This window comes from Epinephelus lanceolatus, chromosome 24, assembly GCF_041903045.1.
Source record: "Epinephelus lanceolatus isolate andai-2023 chromosome 24, ASM4190304v1, whole genome shotgun sequence".
Taxonomy (NCBI): Eukaryota; Metazoa; Chordata; class Actinopteri; order Perciformes; family Serranidae; genus Epinephelus; species Epinephelus lanceolatus.
The window spans coordinates 12,404,063-12,423,124 of NC_135757.1; the positions used below are offsets into that span (position 1 = coordinate 12,404,063).

A 19,062-nucleotide genomic window follows, 5' to 3' on the forward strand; every position below is an offset into this window, starting at 1 on the left:
TTTTGTGGTGTTATGTATTTTTGTGGTTGTTTTGTGTCTCTTTAAAATCATTTTGTGTCTCTTTATGGCTGATTTGTGTGTCTTTGAGGTAATTTTGCATCTTTAGAGGTAATTTTGTGTCTTTTCTGGTCATTTTGTGTCTCCCTTTGGTTGTTTCTCCCCTTTTTGCAGTTATTTATATCTTTCTGCAGTTCCATTGTATCTCTTTGTGGTCTTTTTGTGTGGTCATTTTCAATTTCTAAGGAGAACCTCTGAAACCTTGGGCCCCTATGCCTGTGTCCGGCAGGGCCTTTCAGTAATGCATCCATGAATAATAAGATATTGTGGTCAATGAGTCTAAATTAGAAGTGCATGACCAGCTGCTACACAATACCCCTCAGCATTACATGGCAGCACAATATTGCATAGTATTTGTCAGGCAGGCAAACACAATAAGTCCTTTTGATTTTGCACATAGCTAATCCGCCCATTTTTTGTCCCCTAATCTAAAATTGCAGCTGTTGAAACTACTAAGAATGCAACATAATGTTTTCAGAGCTGTCCCTGCTCACATGTGTGTGGGGGGATATTAAAGGCAGCAAAAGTGAGTTTGCAACGCAGTGCATGCAATCTTGATGAAAAACAACTGAAGATGGTCATTTAAAAGAATAATATGTCATGTCTATTGAAGCTGTATTCTCCTTTAAGGATCACCTCTGTCCTCTCTTGGCATTACCTCTCTGCCTTCCCTGTCCAAAGTCCTGGGGTGCTTTTTGATAAGGTAGGCACTGTTGGCATCACAGTCACTCTGCTGTGCACCTTGCCACGCTCCACCATCTCAGGACGTCCTCTGACCTCTTCAGCCACAATGGATCCCCTGTACGAGAACCCCGAGTCAACCTATGAGAACCAGTCGTCAGGTATGTACGACCTGACCTATGAAGCGCCATACGAGCAGCCCTCTGACCTGACAGCAGAGTATGAGAACACTGGACGGGCTGTAGAACAAATACCGGCTCCCCCTTCTCTCCCACCACCTCGCCCTCCCACTGAAGAGAGGCGAGGCAGTTCCTCCTCTTCCTCATCCTCCTCATCTTCCTCAGCGTCCTCATCTTCCTCACATGCTGAAGATAAAAAAGAAGAGGAATCGGAGGACTGGAATAGGGAGGAGGAGAAAGAAGAAGAGGAAAAAGAGGAAGAGAAGATAGAGGAGGAGGAAAGCAAAGAGCTGAACTGGGAGATGGGGTCACCAGAGCCGGAGCCGGAAAGGAGGGACTCATCACGCAGATCCTCATCTTCATCATCATCATCTTCATCAGCCTCTGAGAAGGAGGAACCTGAGAAGAAGCCAGAGCCTGACAAGGATGGGCCTCAAATCCAACTTTATGTAAAGGTACGGGAGGAGTGGGTTGAATATCGGTGATTCCAAACTGAGTTCAGCTTTATCTCTGTGACATTTCATAGTATGCTTGTGTGCACGTGTTGCGCACACAAAGACGTGCAGCTTGCACGCTCAGACTAACAATCCTCCTTTGAACCAAATTGTAGGCCTCATAAATCTCAGTCATAATCTCATTCATATCAGTTGCTTATGAACAAGAGGGGCAAGGTCAGTATCTTAATGTGTGGGTGTGTGGGTGCGTGGAAGTGGAATGTGACTGTGGCACAACCAGAGTTTGACTTTGTTGGACTTGATGTGCCATTGTTTGGGTCTGTCTACCTCCATGTGCTGTTTGTATTTATAGGTCATGATGTTTAGTCATTTCAGTGTGTGTGTGTGTGTGTGTGTGTATGTGTGTGTGTGTGAGAGAGAGAGAGAGAGAGCTTGAGTGTGTGCATGTGTGTGTTACTCTGGTTCTAAATATAACTTAAGTTGAACTGACAAGAATGTTCTGACTCAGTGCTGGGATAGTTGGGGATGGTTCCTGTCGCACAGCCATGTGAATTCACGTGCGTGTGTGTGTGTATTACATTAAGAGGGCTCTATCTATCTATCTATCTATCTATCTATCTATCTATCTATCTATGCTGAACATTGTACTTCCACACCCAAACACACGCACTAACTGAATTTATTACACAATCTGCACGTTCCACACTAAAGTCCAGAGAATACAGCGATCATAAATCTGACACTTTGACACCATAGCTGCATAAATGATAGCAATATAACCCCAAGGTTATTGCAGTAGAATGAGCGCGACTGAGGTCTACTATTGGTGGTACAAAGCCCAGTCAGGGCTCCAAACTATTTTAATGCTGACTGACTCAAATGTTTTCCCGAAGTGATCGCAAAGTGTTTGAATCGGAGCCGAGCTTAATTACTTGGTGGCCTGTAAAGACAAATCTAGCTAATTAAAAGTTGCTTTATCTCATTAGACTCTTTGCCGTACACACTGTAACGACAGAAATGAGTATATGTCCATGTACTTTTTCTTAATCTTAACATTTACAACCACTGACTCACTGGACTGGCAACCTTTCATTAATGATTCGTCAACATTTATGAGGTGATTAAATGTCACAGTGGGCTAAATAGAATCTGAGAAAAAAAAAATTAATTGAGGGGTCTTCCTGACGAATTAAAGAGCTAGCTAAAAAGACACAGCAGTTGTGTTGCTTAAGGGAGATTTTCCCCAACCTGGCGACCCAAAAGTTATTCTTATGGATAGTTTTCCAGCTAGCCACCAACATTGTTAATATTTGGTCATAACGTTGAGTGCCCAGAATTTAGCGTCAATGTTAATTTGACATTGAAAACTGACGACAGAATGTTGACAATTTCTTGGTTTTAAATTGTTTTCTTGAGTGACCAAAATCCAGTGTCTTCCAAACATCTCATGCCGACGTCATAAGTCGTAAGCCAGCCCATCATCTGCAAAACCTCATAATGTTATCGTCCACATGTGAAATTCTAACGTTGTGAGACATTTAATCTCTTGTCAGCGTGATTTTCATTCTGAACAAAATTTAACATCTGTCCAACATATGCGTCCACGTCTTTTTTATGTCATACTGACATCAAATGCCAGCTGGGTTCTAAAAAGCATTTGTCAGTTATGTATTAACTATCATAAAGTCAATAATTATGACTTTATGGCTTTATTAGAAAGTGGTACTGACATTACTTATTCATTATTTTATGAATTATTCTAGCAAACGTTAACCAGTTAGGAGGAAGTGGTGCATTTGCTGGGGACTATTTTCAGCTGCGGATTAAAACACATTTGGTGCTCTAGGGAGTATTTACAGCATCTGGTGCTTGTGGGATCAACTCAAAATAAACTACAATGCCCAGGTTCCCCGCAATGAAGTTACATGTCAGCAAGTGCAACCATGTGGCTCATTAATGAGTTTTTAATATTTGTTTGGGATCAGAAGAAATATATCTGATACGGCAATACCTGGTAGTAAGATACATTCATTCATCACACATTCATCGCAGGCTGAGCATTCCCAGCACGGGGCCCATGGGTGCTGATGAGTGTAAGAAGGAGACGATGACTCTCGATGATTCAAAGTCAGCTGGTTGTACTGTCAATCAGAGCTGTAAGAGGCGGGAGGGGCAGGGCACCCTTGGGTGACTTGCTCTGCCCTTTCCCCCCCGTCACTACATTAATGCTTTCAGTGACAACCCCACCCCACACAAGGGGGCTATTTTTGCCCGACACTGTCACGCCCCACTGCTGAGGCCTCGGGTACAAATTGAACCTCTCACACACACACGCACACCCTCTGGCACTCGTCCTCGGTTGACACTGACAGGAGCTGCTATGGGACCAAGCGGACTTCACCGCATGGACCTGGAGTAGAATCTGCTGTAAACTGACACAACTGACACACACACACACAGAAACACACTTACACACTTGTGGAAAACAAACACACAAGCAAAGTGTGTTTTACTTGACCATGACGGATACTGCAGCCGAGGAGGACAAGGACCCTGATATTGAGCTATTTGTCAAGGTGGGGAGTTTTGTGTGTGTGTGTGTGTGTCAGTATTGGCTCAGTTTGTGCACATCACAAACTGACACTAGATCAGTTTTCTTCTCACTTATAAATTACAATTCTGGACAAACTTTCCCTCCTACCTGCCTTTAGTAGTTGTGTTTTTTTAATAAGTCAAGTAAAAAATAAGCTGCATATGCACACTATAATCTATAAAGTGTGCGTGTGTTGGGAGGTGGCTCCTTTAAGCGTGTGCATGCCATGTTGTTGTGTGCTGATTTTTCCATGTGTTAACCTGACACCCACGTGCATGGACAATCTCTCTCTTTCTCTCCCCCAATGAATTATTACTGGGGTCCTTTCAGTGTGAGAGCAGCAGTTTTAAATGGTCTGAAGTTATGATACAGTATGTGTTGGTATGTATGTGAAGGTATGACTATGTGCATTTAGCCACAGGTTTTAGCACGTCCCTTTTGTTTGCTGACGAATACAGTGCAACATATTGCTCTCTTATAGTCATTTACTGAATAAAGCCAGTTAATACTACTGTATGTATACTTATTTACATGTTTAACCTTAAACTTGTAGGGCAGATTGCCAATGTACTGGTAGTGAACAAACAAGACTTTTAAAATGTTTAATAGCATACCAGCCTACATCATGCTGAAAAATTAGATTTTTTTTTGCAGAGAGTTAGATGAGGTAATTGATAGCACACTCATACCTGTGTGCTAAATACAAAGCCACAGTCAGCTTGTTAGCTTAGCTTAGCATACTCCTTCACTTCTATCACATCTTAAGCTAACTAAATTACAAGATAGATCTTATTGGTCTAATCTGTGCAAAAAAAAACCCAAAGTGTAAAAAATTAGCAATTTGTGTTTCTGTTTTGGCTGAACACTGGATATAGAGTGATGCAGGAATGAGTCCTAATTCCAGGAAATGAGTTCCCAGTTCCCTCTTCTTGAAGTCAACGGATGTTTTGAATGGGATTTTGGTTAGATGCCTGAAATAAGGTCAGTGGTTAACACCCATGAGACTTTCACTTTTGTTCTACACCATAAAATCTTACAATAAATATCCCACTTGTGAATTCTGAACTCTCTTGTCCTAAAAAAGGCGGTTGCTAACAAGTGGCTAAATGAGACTACAGAACATCATCACCACCACAACACAGCTTCACAGCCTTGTCGTGGTGGTGATGATGAAATCATGTGACAGTAGTGTAGTTCATTTATAACCTAACATTAGCTTTTTACTTGTGGTGATTGCTTTTACACTTAAAGAATCATAAAAGTTGTGCTCATTTGTAAAGATCTTGCTGAACAAAAATTTGCCACAGACCTCATTTTCTACAATAATTCAAACTTCAGTGGAAAAATACCACAGGATTTTGGTCAAGGGAACCAGAGCGATGTTAACGTCCCTGCTGGCCTACAAATAAACATCATTCCTGCAGCACTCTATTGTGAGAACTGGATACTAGACTTTGCCAACTAACTTTCATATTGTACTGAAATGAATGGACAGCAATGGCTATGTGAAATAGTAGACCATGCTCATGTTTTAAGTTCTCTGACATTGTGTGCCTCTTGGATTGGCAACAGTGGGTTGTATGATTTCCATAGCTGATACACTGCTGCTGTATTGTACAGTAGGAACCACATGTCCAAGCAGCAGGCAGTGAGGCGACTAATGGAAGCAGCGTGGATTATTCATGTTGGACTCGGTGTCTTGTTACAGTGTCCTGTTGCAGCTATGCACGCACACACAAACACGCACACTCAAGCACGTATACACACATATTCATGCTACTGTATTGCATCATAAGCCAGTTATAAATGTGCATATGTACACACAGACCAACAACAAACCCATTACTCCTAACTAAGAGGTACTGATTTTTTTGTGTGTGTGTGCAATGTGTGTGACTTGATGAATTGATTGAGTTCTGTCATTTGTCTGGAGTGTGTGCGTTGTGTTTGTGTGTTGCACTGACAAGAGTGTATGCATTTATTAGGCTATGGAAAATGTTTTTGTGTGTCTCCATTTCTGTTGCAGTATTAGTGTCTTATCATGTGTGTGTGTGTGTGTGTGTGTGTGTGTGTGTACAGGCTGGGAGTGATGGGGAGAGCATCGGAAACTGTCCCTTCTCTCAGCGCCTCTTTATGATCCTCTGGCTGAAAGGCGTAGTCTTCAATGTCACCACTGTTGACCTCAAGAGGTAATAATAATATTATATCATATGTTTTTTATCTTTATCATAGGGATGAAAGAAAATCACTCCCAGTATTTTCAGCTGAAACCAACAAACACTATTCCTATTTCATTATTATATGATTATATATATATGTTATTATTATATATCATGAGATGACAATGCCCACCCTCTGGTTCCCCACCTGACACTCAGTACGACTAAGCTCATAGCTTGGCTAATCAGTCAAGTCGGACTTCTCGTCTTGTCTGAGTGTACACGCAGAAGAGAAAATCGAATTTCTGACCAAATTCATCTGACTCTGCCTTGATAGGCAGCGCTGTGTCCTTTTTAATATAGTGAGTATTGAACTAGTTCTGGTTCTTGTTCAGAAACTTTTTTAAATAAATCCGCGTTTCGCATTTTCCGACCATCCATAAACTTTAAAATGTTTAGCTCCTTTAGCTGTCTGAGCATGAATGTAGTTTCCTCTTCCGTCCAGAAGTGCGTCTTCAGCGTCTCGGTCGCCATGGTGTTTGTTTTTCAGGGAGTTACTGCACTGCTGCTACGTCATCTCTTTCTTCTTCTGGCTGAAAGCCCGCGAAAGAAAAAGTGGTGCGTGTGCAGAACGCCAAGTCCGACTCCAGTCGGACTAAGTGGATACATGCAGCAATAGTTTGATTTTCAATCAAATTATCTAGGTGTGTTAGTATAGCTACGGATAGTCCAGTTTCATTCGGACTAAACTGTTTACGTACATTTAAAAGTCCGGTTTCAGTTGGACTAAGCCAGTAATTCAATTTTCTCAAGCTGCATGTAAACATACTGACAGTTAGCTCTGTCAGCACTGTTGCCGTTGTTAGCATTGTACACACTGTTAGCGCCGTTAGCTGCCAGCCGTGGGCTCAGCCACCTCCATGTTGAGAGCCGTGTGCAGACAACCTCTGAATCATAGATACGCTCTGAATATCAAATAGAGCTCCTTTAAAGTTTTGCATGGACGTACATACAACACCCAAAACCTCAGTGTTTTATTAAACAACTAACAAATAGCTTAAGAGCAGCTTTAAGATGTGCATTTAATTATGCTCTGGCTCCAAGTGCCGCATTGAGAAATATATGGAGGTAATGAACAAAGTCTCAAAGGGTCACATTTAAAAACGCTTCACTTAAAAAAGTAGTTTTTTGCAGGGAAATGAGGCCTGAGGTAGTCAGTGTTAGTAGCAACAGCCAACATGGCTGAAAAGACAAAAAGGAGCATTTGTTCACTATAACTGTAACATTGAAACAGTATTTTATTACACATTTATAATAGAGGTTATAAAGTGATTCCACTCTGATCAGGAAACCGGCTGACCTTCACAACCTGGCCCCAGGGACGCACCCGCCCTTCCTCACCTTCCAGGGGGAGGTTCTCACTGATGTCAACAAAGTAGAGGAGTATCTGGAGGAGATGCTGGCTCCACCAAAGTAGGCCTCACACACAGAAACACACACGCAGGAAAAGGAAATAGGGTGAGAAACATCCTATTTAACACCATGTTCCTGTTTCTTAGGTATCCCAAACTTGCAGCAAAGAATCATGAGTCAAACACAGCAGGAAATGACATATTTGCCAAGTTCTCCGCTTATGTCAAAAACACAAGACCGGATAAACATCGAGGTAAACACGCTGTATCCAGTAAGCATAACCATTGTAGTCCATATACCTGGTTTATCAGTTTTGATGACGTTGTGGCCTGGATTGTGTTTTATGTGTGTCGCAGCACTAGAGAAGAGTCTAGACAAGTCCCTGGCTAAGCTGGATAAGTATCTGTTGAGCCCACTACCTGATGACGTCCAGACTGGACGCCACAGTGGCGAGGGAGAATCCAAACGCAAATATCTGGATGGAGATGAGCTGACGCTGGCTGACTGCAACCTTCTGCCCAAACTTCATGTCGTCAAGGTAACATTGGTTGGATTTATTTTGATTAATCTGATTTTGTCTTCACACTATTACAATGACTTTTTTTCTGCAGGTGGTTGCGAAGAAATACCGGAACTATGACATCCCATCTGAATTCAGAGGGGTGTGGCGTTACCTTGGCAACGCCTACAGCCGAGATGAGTTCACCAACACGTGCGCAGCTGATATCGAAATCGAGCTGGCCTATAAGGACGTTGCTAAGAGGTTGGGAAAGTGAACGCATCACTACCACAGTCACTGTTGTACCTTTCCCGCCTTTTAGAAAATTTACTAAATCATACTTCTAACATGCAGCATTTACAAACGATGAGTCATTTTAAACACGTGTGTGCTGGAAGGTGGTTAAGTGTTGCACAGTGACATGTGTCTCAAAGAAAGGACGAATGATTCATCATTTTCTAAAGTTGTTGTGTAGCATCTCAAGTCTTATTCCTGTGTAATAATACTGACTATAAACAAATGGAAGAGGCTGAAATGGTTGGCTGTGGTGATTATACTGCCCCAAATAATAGCATGATTTTAAATGGAAACCAATGGAAAATCCCACCCTCCCCTTAGTTGCAGTTGCTAGGTCGGACAAGCTTAACAGAAATAGGCCTAAACCTGGTGATGTTGATTCATTTCGCTGGGTGACGTAGTGTGTATTAAATAGTTTCCTGGTGTCAGGCAATATACCTTCAAGAGCCAGACAGCAGTGTGGGTATCCATTCTTAAGAGTGGCACATAGCCTTACAAAGATAATATAAACAAATGAACGTTAGCCTTGGTCTGGCTAAAGATAATTCATGTCAGATATGTCGACCACCAACCTATCTTGTCTTTTTCCAAATCTCGTTAAGGTTACCACAGAAAATAAGGAGGAAGCAAATTTGGCTGACACTGGTGATCTGAAATTAGGCTAGCTCCTCTTGGTGTAGCTATACGTTAGCTAGCTAATTAGCTTAACATTGGCTAACTAAGATGTACAATGTAGTATGTTGGTGGGGATGGTGACTCCAATGTAATGTGACCCCTAGCCACATCTTTACCAGTCTTCAAAACTTGGTTTCCTTTCAACATAGACGAGCCTAGCGCCTAGCATAACTATGTAGACCCATGTGGCCTATGTATGAAGAGAACTGGATACAGCGTTAGAGGTGGGGCCCTGTTCATTTCTTTGAGAGTCGCTCAGTGACATATAAAGCCCAAAAAATTTTGACTTCCATGTGGAAAATGATCTAGATCTTCCGCTCTGCTTCTGCATCGTTGGCCCATATAGAGATGCTGCACTAACTCAAAGCCCAAAATCAGCCCCTGATCAAAGCCCAATAGTGAAATGAATTATTTCGAGGGGCTTGGGGATGCTTAAGAAATTTTAGCCATCATGTTACAGATGTCTCTTCCACAGCATGAGTCTATCGGAAAAAATCTTTTTGGTTGCAATGGCATCACATGACAGGCACGGATGTTGTAATTCTACAGCCCTCGTCAGGAAAGGTGACTGAGGTTCTGCAGGGTACCAAGCTTGTACAACTGTCATTGGAGCACAGAATGAAAAGGGGCGGGACTTAGGAAAGGTCAATTGACTGTAAACCCCTGTCCTGAGCAGTGATTGTGATTGCTATCTACTTTAACATGCTGTACAAGTACAGAGAGCTTGACAGGCGTAGCAACAGTAACTAAGGGTCGTGGGGCTTAACAAAAGGTCAACCTGGAGATCACCAGACAGCTGATGTTAGCTCTACTGAAGTACTACCCATTTCTACTTACAGTTAATCTGCTTACCAAACCCAAATAATTTCATGTTGTGCATTGACATATGTAATAGGAGGGATCCATAAAGCAGATTTTGATTATATGACCTGTCCTCTGTCTTCTGTGGATATGTTGTATTAGCTATTACATTGCAGTGTTGAATTAATGTTGAGAATGTGTTTCAGCCAAAGTACTTTGTCTTTTACTGGGGCAGTGTCAGCCTTGTACACTTTAGAAATATGGTGTCTCCCTCCTTCTCTTTCAGACACAACAACTGAATGAGTGTTACACCACAGTTTATGTATCATAATGATCACTATCAGTCTATTTCAGATTAAAATTATACTTTCAATGTAATGAATCAGCTTATGATGAAAGAGAAAAGCACCCAAACAAAACAAGTTTACTCAAGCTGTTGTGTTGTCATGTAATTTTAATCATGAGTGCCTTAGTGGGAATCAAGCTCTCCTCCGCCTCCAGCTCTTTATGTCTGTACAGTAAATTATATATGTCTGAATATAATATGAATGTGAATTATTGATGTCATCAAAGGACTCCTCCTGCCCCACGGAGCTGTGTAATAATAATATAAACTTAATATTTCTGTAAATGATTGTAGCTCAACTATATTCATATTCCTTCTGATGATTAGAACCATGAATCCACTGTGTATATGTCGCTTATTTGAATAATAAATCTATTTTCTCAGAGACTGAGTTTGAGTGTTGTGTTGTTTTTTCCACCGGAAGCTATCTCGTTGATGTATGAGTGTGGTATAGCTGCACGAGAGAATGGATATTGGATGTGTCTCTGCCTGCAAATCAAGCTGTTACTGTGGGATGTTGTTCAAATGTTCCAAGAAAAACACAGATGCAAAAATGCGTTGTTGCTGATTTGTTTATGGAAATACGTGCAAAGTCATCTTAGGTGTGTCATGCTGTGTGGTAGATTCACCTTTCTTACTGAACATTGGATACATGTAACTTTAGATTGATTTCCATATTAATAACGAGCTGAAGAAAATGCACACACTTCCATGTCATAACAAGACAAAAATACCCATGCCCCTAAATTATTGAGCAATGCTTTACTTTCTGGCACTTTATTAAATGCACAACCTAATGTGCCTTCCAAAATGATTCAGTAACTGAGCTGGTGTTCAGCACCACAATGGGCCTGTTGCCCAGTCAAGGGAGGAGCGTGTGTCATCTAAGAACCAGCAGATGGCAGTAAACACAAAGCTTTCACTGGTCTGGCATAGCATGAGCATAGAGTTAGGGACCGTCCTGCTTTTTTTGTCCTCCTCTTCTGTTTAACCACCTTGATGTGGCAATTGTGACTGCACATGAATCACTGTGGCTAATATTTAACCACCATAGAGTCATCCAAGATTAAAGTAGGCTTTGGGTATGTAAGTCAGTAAAATAATGTTTTTATAAAGTGAAATGTATTTAGATTGAAACTATTTTACAAGTCTCTCTTGTCTATTATCTACGATTTTTTTGTCTGCCTTTTACTTTGATGAAATACAACTTGTGGCATATCATGATGTCATTAAATGATCTATTTAGGGTGGCATGGTGGTGTAGTGGTTAGTGCTGTTGCCTCACAGCAAAAGGGTTTCTGGTTCAATCCCAGGAGGGACCCATTTTGTGTAGAGTTTGCATGTTCTCCCTGTGTCAGCATGGGTTTTCTCAAGGTACTCCAGCTTCCTCCCACAGTCCAAAGACATGCAGGTTAATTGGTGACTCTAAATTGTCCTCAAGTGTGAATGGTTGCCTGTCTTTATGTGTCAGCTCTGTGATAGTCTAGGGGGTACCCCCTCGCCCAATGTCAGCTGGGATCGGCTCCCAGGAGGATAAGTGGTTACGAAAATGGATGGATAAATATTTACACAGTGAGATTTTTGTAAGTAATCATCAGTAATGTGGCTGTAAGTGGGTAATTGCAAATGATAGAACAGCAAGGACAGTCTGATGAGTTCAGAAAATTACATCACTTCACTGTAAAGCAGCCTTTAAAACCAGGCCCTGGCCCTAGTTAGCAGTATTTTACTGTGTAGCTGGTGAAGATGGAGGTAATTTGTAGTTCAATCTTATTTCTTTACATATCCTGTCAGATAAATGTAGGATGGTAAAAAGTACAACATCTATCTCTTTATTGTAATGAAATTAAAATATGAAGTGTCAAGAAATGGTAACACTACCAGACAAGTAACACTACCAAAAGATATGTCATAAGTTAAAGCCCTGTATTGAAAATGCTGCTTAATTTAAATTATTATCAAATTGTAGTACTGTAGTTGTACTTGCATTAATGTTAACAGTAAGGCTAAGAAGTCTATGAAGAAAACCAAATACAACAATACTTTGGACTAAAAACTTTGATGTCAATATTCCAAAAATATTGAAGAGTTAACCATTGGTGCTTTCACAAAATGTAGATGTTAGTGGGTAAATGAAAAAAGCAGAACAACAAGGACAGTCTGGTAAGTTCGGAAAATTACATCACTTTATATATACATCACATTACCCAAAATATAAGGTGATATCAATATAATATTGATGTATTGCCTGGCCCTAGTTACGCTGTCAGATAAATGTAGAATGGTAAAAAGTACAGCATGTATCTCTGTGCTGTAGTGGAACTTAAATATAAAGTGAAATGTAAATACTCAAGTACAAGTACCTCAAATCAGCACTTGACTAAGTGTACTTCCACCACTGCTCAATATCGGCCTGTACGTTTTTCTGCGGGGCGTTAACAGGCAGACGGTCCCTAACGTGTCACTCGCTTTCTGCAAGTGGGCAGAGCGACAGAAGGGCTCGTGCGCTGGAGCTGAAATCCTTCCAGTCTGCTCAACACAACGACGTCTCCGCTCGCGGTTTCCCCTGGATTTTAAGTCTTATTACCACCTCATATCATCACCGTGGGCTGCCGGCAGACACATTAAAAAGGTAAGCCATTTTATGTGACTGTAACGGCTCCGGAGCCTCTCTGTTAAGGGACTAACGCTGAAAGAAGAGGCGCAGTGTTCAGCCGTGTGTGCTCGGGAGTGGGCGACTTGTCATTGCGGCGGTGTTTGTTGTGAACTGTGTGGTGGTCGAGCGAAGCAGCTAGCCGTCTCAAGCCTCTAAATAAAGCTAATGTAGCCAGAAACGGTGGTAGCCTGATTGTGAGTCGGCTAGCGACATTAAAGTGAGCTAAGAGCTGAGTAGCTAACGTCAACGCTAGCGGTTTGTAACGTTACTAACGGCCAGTTAGGGAATCAGACGTTAGACACCGCAGCGAGCAGGGGGTCCTATTGTTAGTACACGGCCGGTTTAGCTAACTAACGTTAGCTAATGAAAGAAGTGAGAGTAGCTCAGTGTGATGCTGAATACATGGACTGTATACACAAAGGGTCTCTGTGGCCGAGTGGCATCATTGTATAGGAAACATGTCTCGAACAGGTTGTTCAAGAATAACGTCCGACTCCAAGTCGCTCCCTGCTCTCCTTGGTTAAGGTGCATTTTTACAGCAGCAGCTCCAAGATACTGTCTGCAATAAACCTGATATTTTTAGCGCCCATTACACTATAATGTGTACAATATTCAGCAGGTGACATTTACAGCTGCACCCACAATGTGTCAGTGACAGACAACGGTCCTCTTCACTGCACTTAGTTGTGTCTCAACCAGGCATTTCACCTTGTTGGACGCAAACAAGGGAGACATGTTTGCTTCCAGCATCCACACATGATGTTGCGTTTTGGTGACACAGGCTGTGGAAGTTAATCGTGTTAATTTATGCCCCGTAGGCCCACTGTGTCTGCTTTGGAAATGCTTGGCTGGAACAATGGTAGGACCTGTGTTTTTGGCCAGCATTGCACGATTTAACACCTGTTTTAAAATGAGCTTGGGGTCCATTGTTTCCCCTTACATGACATGCCAGGGTTTGTCTGATCTTCATGTTTTGCAGCTGTTTATTAAGGACCAGCAGGATTCGTAAACGCTGAAGAAGTGAAATGAGATGCTTGATTTTCTGTTCTGGTTCCTGTTAGGTCACTGTGGCTCATTGCTGAAGCACTTAGCTCACCAGTGCAGTCCAGTAATTTGTAGTCTGCAGACTGTGAACCACGAGCAGTCAAATGTAATCAGGTTATGAAATGCTGATATGATTATAGGAGAAGTATCTCGTGTCATTATCATGCAAGCTGCAAATGTGATTGTGTTTACTTTCAACAAGAAGCTTGTCAGAGTCAGTTTTGGTGGCTGATCAGCAACACAGGATACATTTCCCTGCTGGGACAGTAAAGTATATCTTATCTTATTAAACGTGACCCAGCAGAAATGCGTCTCTCTGCATATGATCCTCGAGCTAATGCTGAGTGTAGTGACCATCCCAAGGTGAGCCACCAACTGCCCCTGGCTTTATAAAGAGCTCTTTCAGCCACCTTTTTGCCGGAGCCCTTGGGATTATAAATCCTGAGGAAAAGGAGCTTTGCTTCGGTGGCATGCTTCACTGGCAAGAAATCGTTGGAGGGTGTATTTGGGGGGGGGGGAGTTGGGGGTAGCGTTGGTGGGCTGGAGTGGAGAGCCAACAGAGGCAGTGGAGGGTTGAGGAAGAAGGGATTGAAGATGGAGGGATCAGGGAGAACTGGGCTGTGGTGATGGATGCCATGCAGGGAAGTGGAACACTTGGCCTTTCTGTGATTAAAGGGCTCCTGTTCTCCGAACACACACACACACACACACACACACACACACACACACACCTTTCGTCTCTTACTTGTGTGGTCAGGCTGGTTACTTATCACAAAGCCTGCACCTCCAAAGTCAGCATTCCCAAACAGCGATTTGACTTCCAATGTTATTTAATGCCAGGGTCTGTACAGAGTACGCTTGAGGTCAGAATGATGTATAAAATCAGCTCTTTGGGAGAAGATTGTGCCATGTGTGTTGCACTTTAGCCAGAAACCCCACTCCACCTTGGCAGTCCACTCTGAAGAGGCTCTTTCCCATCACGCAGCACACATTTGCTTCTTTACAGTCAGTCTACTGTTTGGAGCTCTGCAGTTGCAAAGCACTTGGTTATTCGTGCTGCACATCTGAGCTGCAGAGAGATGCTTATTGGTCGGGCAGGTCGCAGAGCATACAGTAAATCTCACTGAAAAGCTGTTTGCACATTCAGTGCAGGAAAAACTGAAGAGGTCATAAAAGGAAACTTACTGTAACCTCAAACATTTATCACGTCCTCAGTTTCATGCCTGGTCTTTGTCTCAGAGACTCTTGAAAGATTCCATTCATAGGCAAGTGAACTATGATCTGCTGTAAAAAGTCACGAGGGTGTGGACATTTAAATCTGTACCACTGTTGGCTCATAAGCTGGGCATTTTGTCCGATTTGGGCTTCATGTAGGCTAGTTTAATTTATATTAATGTTTTTCAGTCATGTGATGATAAAGAAATCAGAAAACTGAGGTAATATTTGAGGTGAAACTGAAAATCATAGGCAAAATAAAGGATTTCCTGGCTCTAGGGCTAATACTTGCGCACTTTTATATGCCTGACAGCACAAAAACAAACTCAGACTTAGCTCCGATCAAGCTGTAAAACTAGGCAATGCTGATCAAATATAAACCAAGATTCTGTTAATATTTTATATGCCTATTTCTTGCCTATTTTTACTTATCATTCAACTGTAATTCGAGATTTTTTGTTACAAGCTGGCTGTCATATTGTTCCCTGTGTGAAAACAGCCAAGCGTCCATGATGTCACCCAGCAGCAGGAGCATTTATTAGTACGGTGTGGCAAAGTGCATCCTTGTAATCGTACGTTTTCTACCTCTTACGCAAAAGCAAATGTCATATCCCTTTAAATTTGTACGTGAGCCAAAAGAATCCGGTAATACTTGGATGCCAACATAAACTACTGGTTCTGTCGCAAACAAGGACTGTGTTCATACAAATTGCGATGTGATGAGTGTTGAATTTGTAAGTGGAGTGACTCAGTTATAATACAAAAACTTGCAGCTACTTCCACAGAAACTAGGGATGCACCGAATATTCGGTAACCGAATATATTCGGCCGAATATTGCAAAAAAACACACATTCGGTATTCGGTGGAATAAGTTAAAAGCAAGGCCGAATAATAGCGGCGTGTTTTGATAACGCGATCAAACAGCGTGCCGTGACGGGTGGAATAAAATGTCGGCAGTGTGGCGATCCGTCCCTCACTGCACTCGCATTTGCGACTAAAAATAGTTTTGAGCGAGCAAAATAGGCTTAAATCATTCAGCACGCTGTGCGAGCAGCCTTCATATTTCAACCAGCAGCAGAAACGAAAGGCAAATCCCACCGATTGTGGGTTGAACGGGGGTCACAGACACAGACAGTAATGTATTCCTGTCAATTACGGCGGCCATCGGTTTACCGGACGACGGAGAAGTCGGCTCCAATAATATCCTCTTCTTGGTGTCATGACTGCCCAGAAGTACCTGAACAGCTGAGCCAGCCGAACACAGGTATATGACGTGTCAGAGGAGAAACGAGCCTTTCACACTTCTGTCTTTGTGTCAGTAACGGCCCACAAACCTCACCGCACTTTAGGGACTGTTCATTACTTATGAAGGGACTGTTCTTTACTTGTCAGGGGAGGAGGGTGGCTGGTTGATTTTTATTTTATTTATTTATTTTATTTTGATCCCCCCCCATGTTCATCACTCATTGATGCTGTTTTTGAAGTATGAATAAGTCAATAAGTAATTTATTCCATTGAAATATCATTGATGTATTATAGAAAAGTGATTTATCTTTTCATAAATGACAAAAGGCACATCTGCCTCATTTTTGCTGTGGTATCCTGATACTACTCAGAACCATGATATTTTCATTGGTATCGCACAGTGGGTCCCAATTTTGGTACCATGACAACACTAATTTTGAGGGGGTTCATCTGCAAAAACTAATGAAAAACTAAACAATGATATTCGATATTCAGTACTCGGCCAAGCGTTTAATAATATTCGGCTTCGGCTTCGGCCACAAATTTTCATTTCGGTGCGTCCCTAACAGAAACATGAAGCAAATGTGTCTAGTCGGCTGTATTGTATGTTGCAAGGATTAGCGTTGTCAAAAATATGGTTTCAACACTCAGTTTTCACTGTATTGATACACCAGTACCAGCGTCTCTTTCTCGCTTTCTCATTGTGTCATTCCGGTATCGTGACAGTGCCGAAGAGGACAGAAAGCGAGGACATTTTGCCACTCCTGACTTCTTTAAAGGCTTTTAGAGGATTTGGATTGCATTAAGAGTGAAGATCAGCATTCGGATTAGTTTTATGTTGGGGAAAGTGTTATGAGTTAGGCATGTAGTGCAACAGGTCAGGGTTTTGGGATTTAATGTAGTCAGTGAAGGCACACAGCATACATATTTTTGCATACATCTCATTGCATAACAGTTTGTTACTTGTAAATGCTGCACTTAATTCTGAAAATTTGTTTTACTGTGACAGTATATTAAGATGTGATGCTTGTGTGTGTGTGTGTGAGTGCATAGCTTAAGTGTTCTTCTACATGTTGTATTAAGGCCAGCATAACAACAGAGCTTGTATGTGGTGCACACAGCGGGGAAAGGAAGTGCAAAGACTACCCTCAGTACCTCATCTGCAATTCCTATCCACACTTGTCACTGGGCTTGTTTTCGACATGCAGGTCATGTTCAGGGTGGTCTTGTCCTCTCCCTCTCATCTCATGGCAGCATGTTGCAGCAGGTTAAACCTGTCAGTGCTAGTCTGAGGAAAGTGATGCCTTAGCAGCGTTTTTTTTTATTTGGAGGTGACTTTATGAAGTGTTTTTAACAAGCATGCCTATTACAAAGTCCTTCACAGCAACAAAGAACAAAAGAAACTATATTGCAAGTTTTCTGGGATGCAAAGAGTTTGAGTGTTGTTTGTATGTGATTGGCCATGCCTGTTGCTTCCTTTGTATTTTGATTTCATGTTTTGTTTTTATAACTAAGGAAATCAAATTAACAATGTGTATCTCCAAATTCTGCTCACCACAAGCAACACAGATGCAGACATTAAAGAAAACTTTTGGGTCTTTTCCTACTTGGCTTCTTTCTCCGTGAGTATGGTGTGAAATTCAGCATGTTTTGTTTCTCTCGGCTCCAAAAGTGCTGAGGCAATTCCTTTTGTGAGGACAGTCAGGAGTTCACTGATTCTCGCCAGTGTTTTGGGGGGAAACGCCAGTCTTTGCAGGCACCCTGGGTGTTTAAGCTGTCTGGGGACTCTGTTTGATCAGAGCAACCTGTTCTTGAACGCTCCCCCTCGGTCACGGTAGATTGGATTTAAGCTTCCTTGGTGGAGTTGGACTTCTTCCTGTGGAGGTCAAGGTTGTCAGATGCTGAGCTTTAAACTTGGTGGTTCACTGCGTGGTACTAAGTGATGAGTCCAGGGGTGTAGCTTGAGCCCCTCAGTATTGCATAATAGGGTTCTGTGATGAATAACGTTTGCATTTATCTGATCAGAGATTATTTAATTTCATCAATTATCGTAAATAACCAATAAATATCAAGTTTCCTGTATGAAGTCCACAATAATCATTTTTTTTGTGGGCCTCTGTTCAGGTGATGAGGATTTTACTTCCACAGCAGTGTGTCACACATGGTTGCTCTCTTGCATCACCTTCCTCCTCGATGTTATCGCCAGACTTGCTGGAAAACAGACCAGTGGTAATGAGAATTTTAATTTTGTTTATAGATTCCCCTCCACCATACACAAAGGTTTTACATTTTCATAGCACCTTCACTGTCAGATTTGTTTATTAACAGAATTATTGTCTTATAAATGTGTGAAAATTTAAAAGACAAAACCCTGATATTGGTCCCCTTGAAGAGCAGTTTGAATCCATCTCTGACTCAATGAAGAAGACATTAACATTGATCTGGGTGCCTGTCACATTCTAGTTAAACGTCCTGAATGTGGCTGCTGGGAAAGCCCGTCTCAAAGCGTGCGGTCAGCTCTTGATATCTGGTTACGAGCTGGATTCACACCAGTAAGGTGGTGAAGCTGCAGCAGGGCCTGTTTCTCTGGAGGGCCTAATGAATAATTAAGAGGCGGGGCTTATGTGAAGAAGTCCATTAAGATGCAGAGTCACACCGGTCTCCATGGTAGCAGGGCCATATTATCAGGATCACGTCTCCTTTGGCCAGGCAACAGGCGAACTTGCACAGTCTTAGTCTGGGAGAG

General features: G+C 42.0%; 2 protein-coding genes across 3 annotated transcripts in view; both read left to right on the forward strand.

Annotated features, from left to right (window-relative positions):
* The first annotated feature begins 763 nt into the window (after positions 1 to 763).
* clic5a (chloride intracellular channel 5a) lies at positions 764 to 10,540 on the forward strand. 2 transcript variants are annotated; one of them, XM_078165859.1, is made up of 6 exons: positions 764 to 1,372; positions 6,045 to 6,154; positions 7,472 to 7,597; positions 7,684 to 7,790; positions 7,894 to 8,075; positions 8,149 to 10,540. In XM_078165859.1, the coding sequence occupies exons 1-6, from the start codon at positions 848 to 850 to the stop codon at positions 8,311 to 8,313; spliced, it is 1,215 nt and encodes a 404-aa protein (XP_078021985.1). In that variant the 5' UTR covers positions 764 to 847; the 3' UTR covers positions 8,314 to 10,540. The 2 variants fall into 2 exon arrangements, with proteins under 2 accessions (XP_078021985.1, XP_033471453.1); XM_033615562.2 differs by lacking the exon at positions 764 to 1,372 and adding an exon at positions 3,695 to 3,948.
* Positions 10,541 to 12,633: 2,093 nt separating this feature from the next.
* Positions 12,634 to 19,062, forward strand: part of mgat5 (alpha-1,6-mannosylglycoprotein 6-beta-N-acetylglucosaminyltransferase) — an 86,682-nt gene continuing 80,253 nt past the window's right edge. Inside the window, exon 1 of the mRNA XM_033615532.2 lies at positions 12,634 to 12,787. The gene's annotated coding sequence lies outside the window, so the exon portion shown is untranslated. The remainder of the gene's footprint in view (positions 12,788 to 19,062) is intronic.

Bases quoted from the DNA above. Each gene is read 5' to 3' on its own strand.
- clic5a (XM_078165859.1), top strand. From the start codon at position 848: ATGGATCCCCTGTACGAGAACCCCGAGTCAACCTATGAGAACCAGTCG. The intron at 7,598-7,683 runs GTAGGCCTCACA...CCTGTTTCTTAG, and splicing joins GAGATGCTGGCTCCACCAAA to GTATCCCAAACTTGCAGCAA. The intron at 7,791-7,893 runs GTAAACACGCTG...TGTGTGTCGCAG, and splicing joins AAGACCGGATAAACATCGAG to CACTAGAGAAGAGTCTAGAC.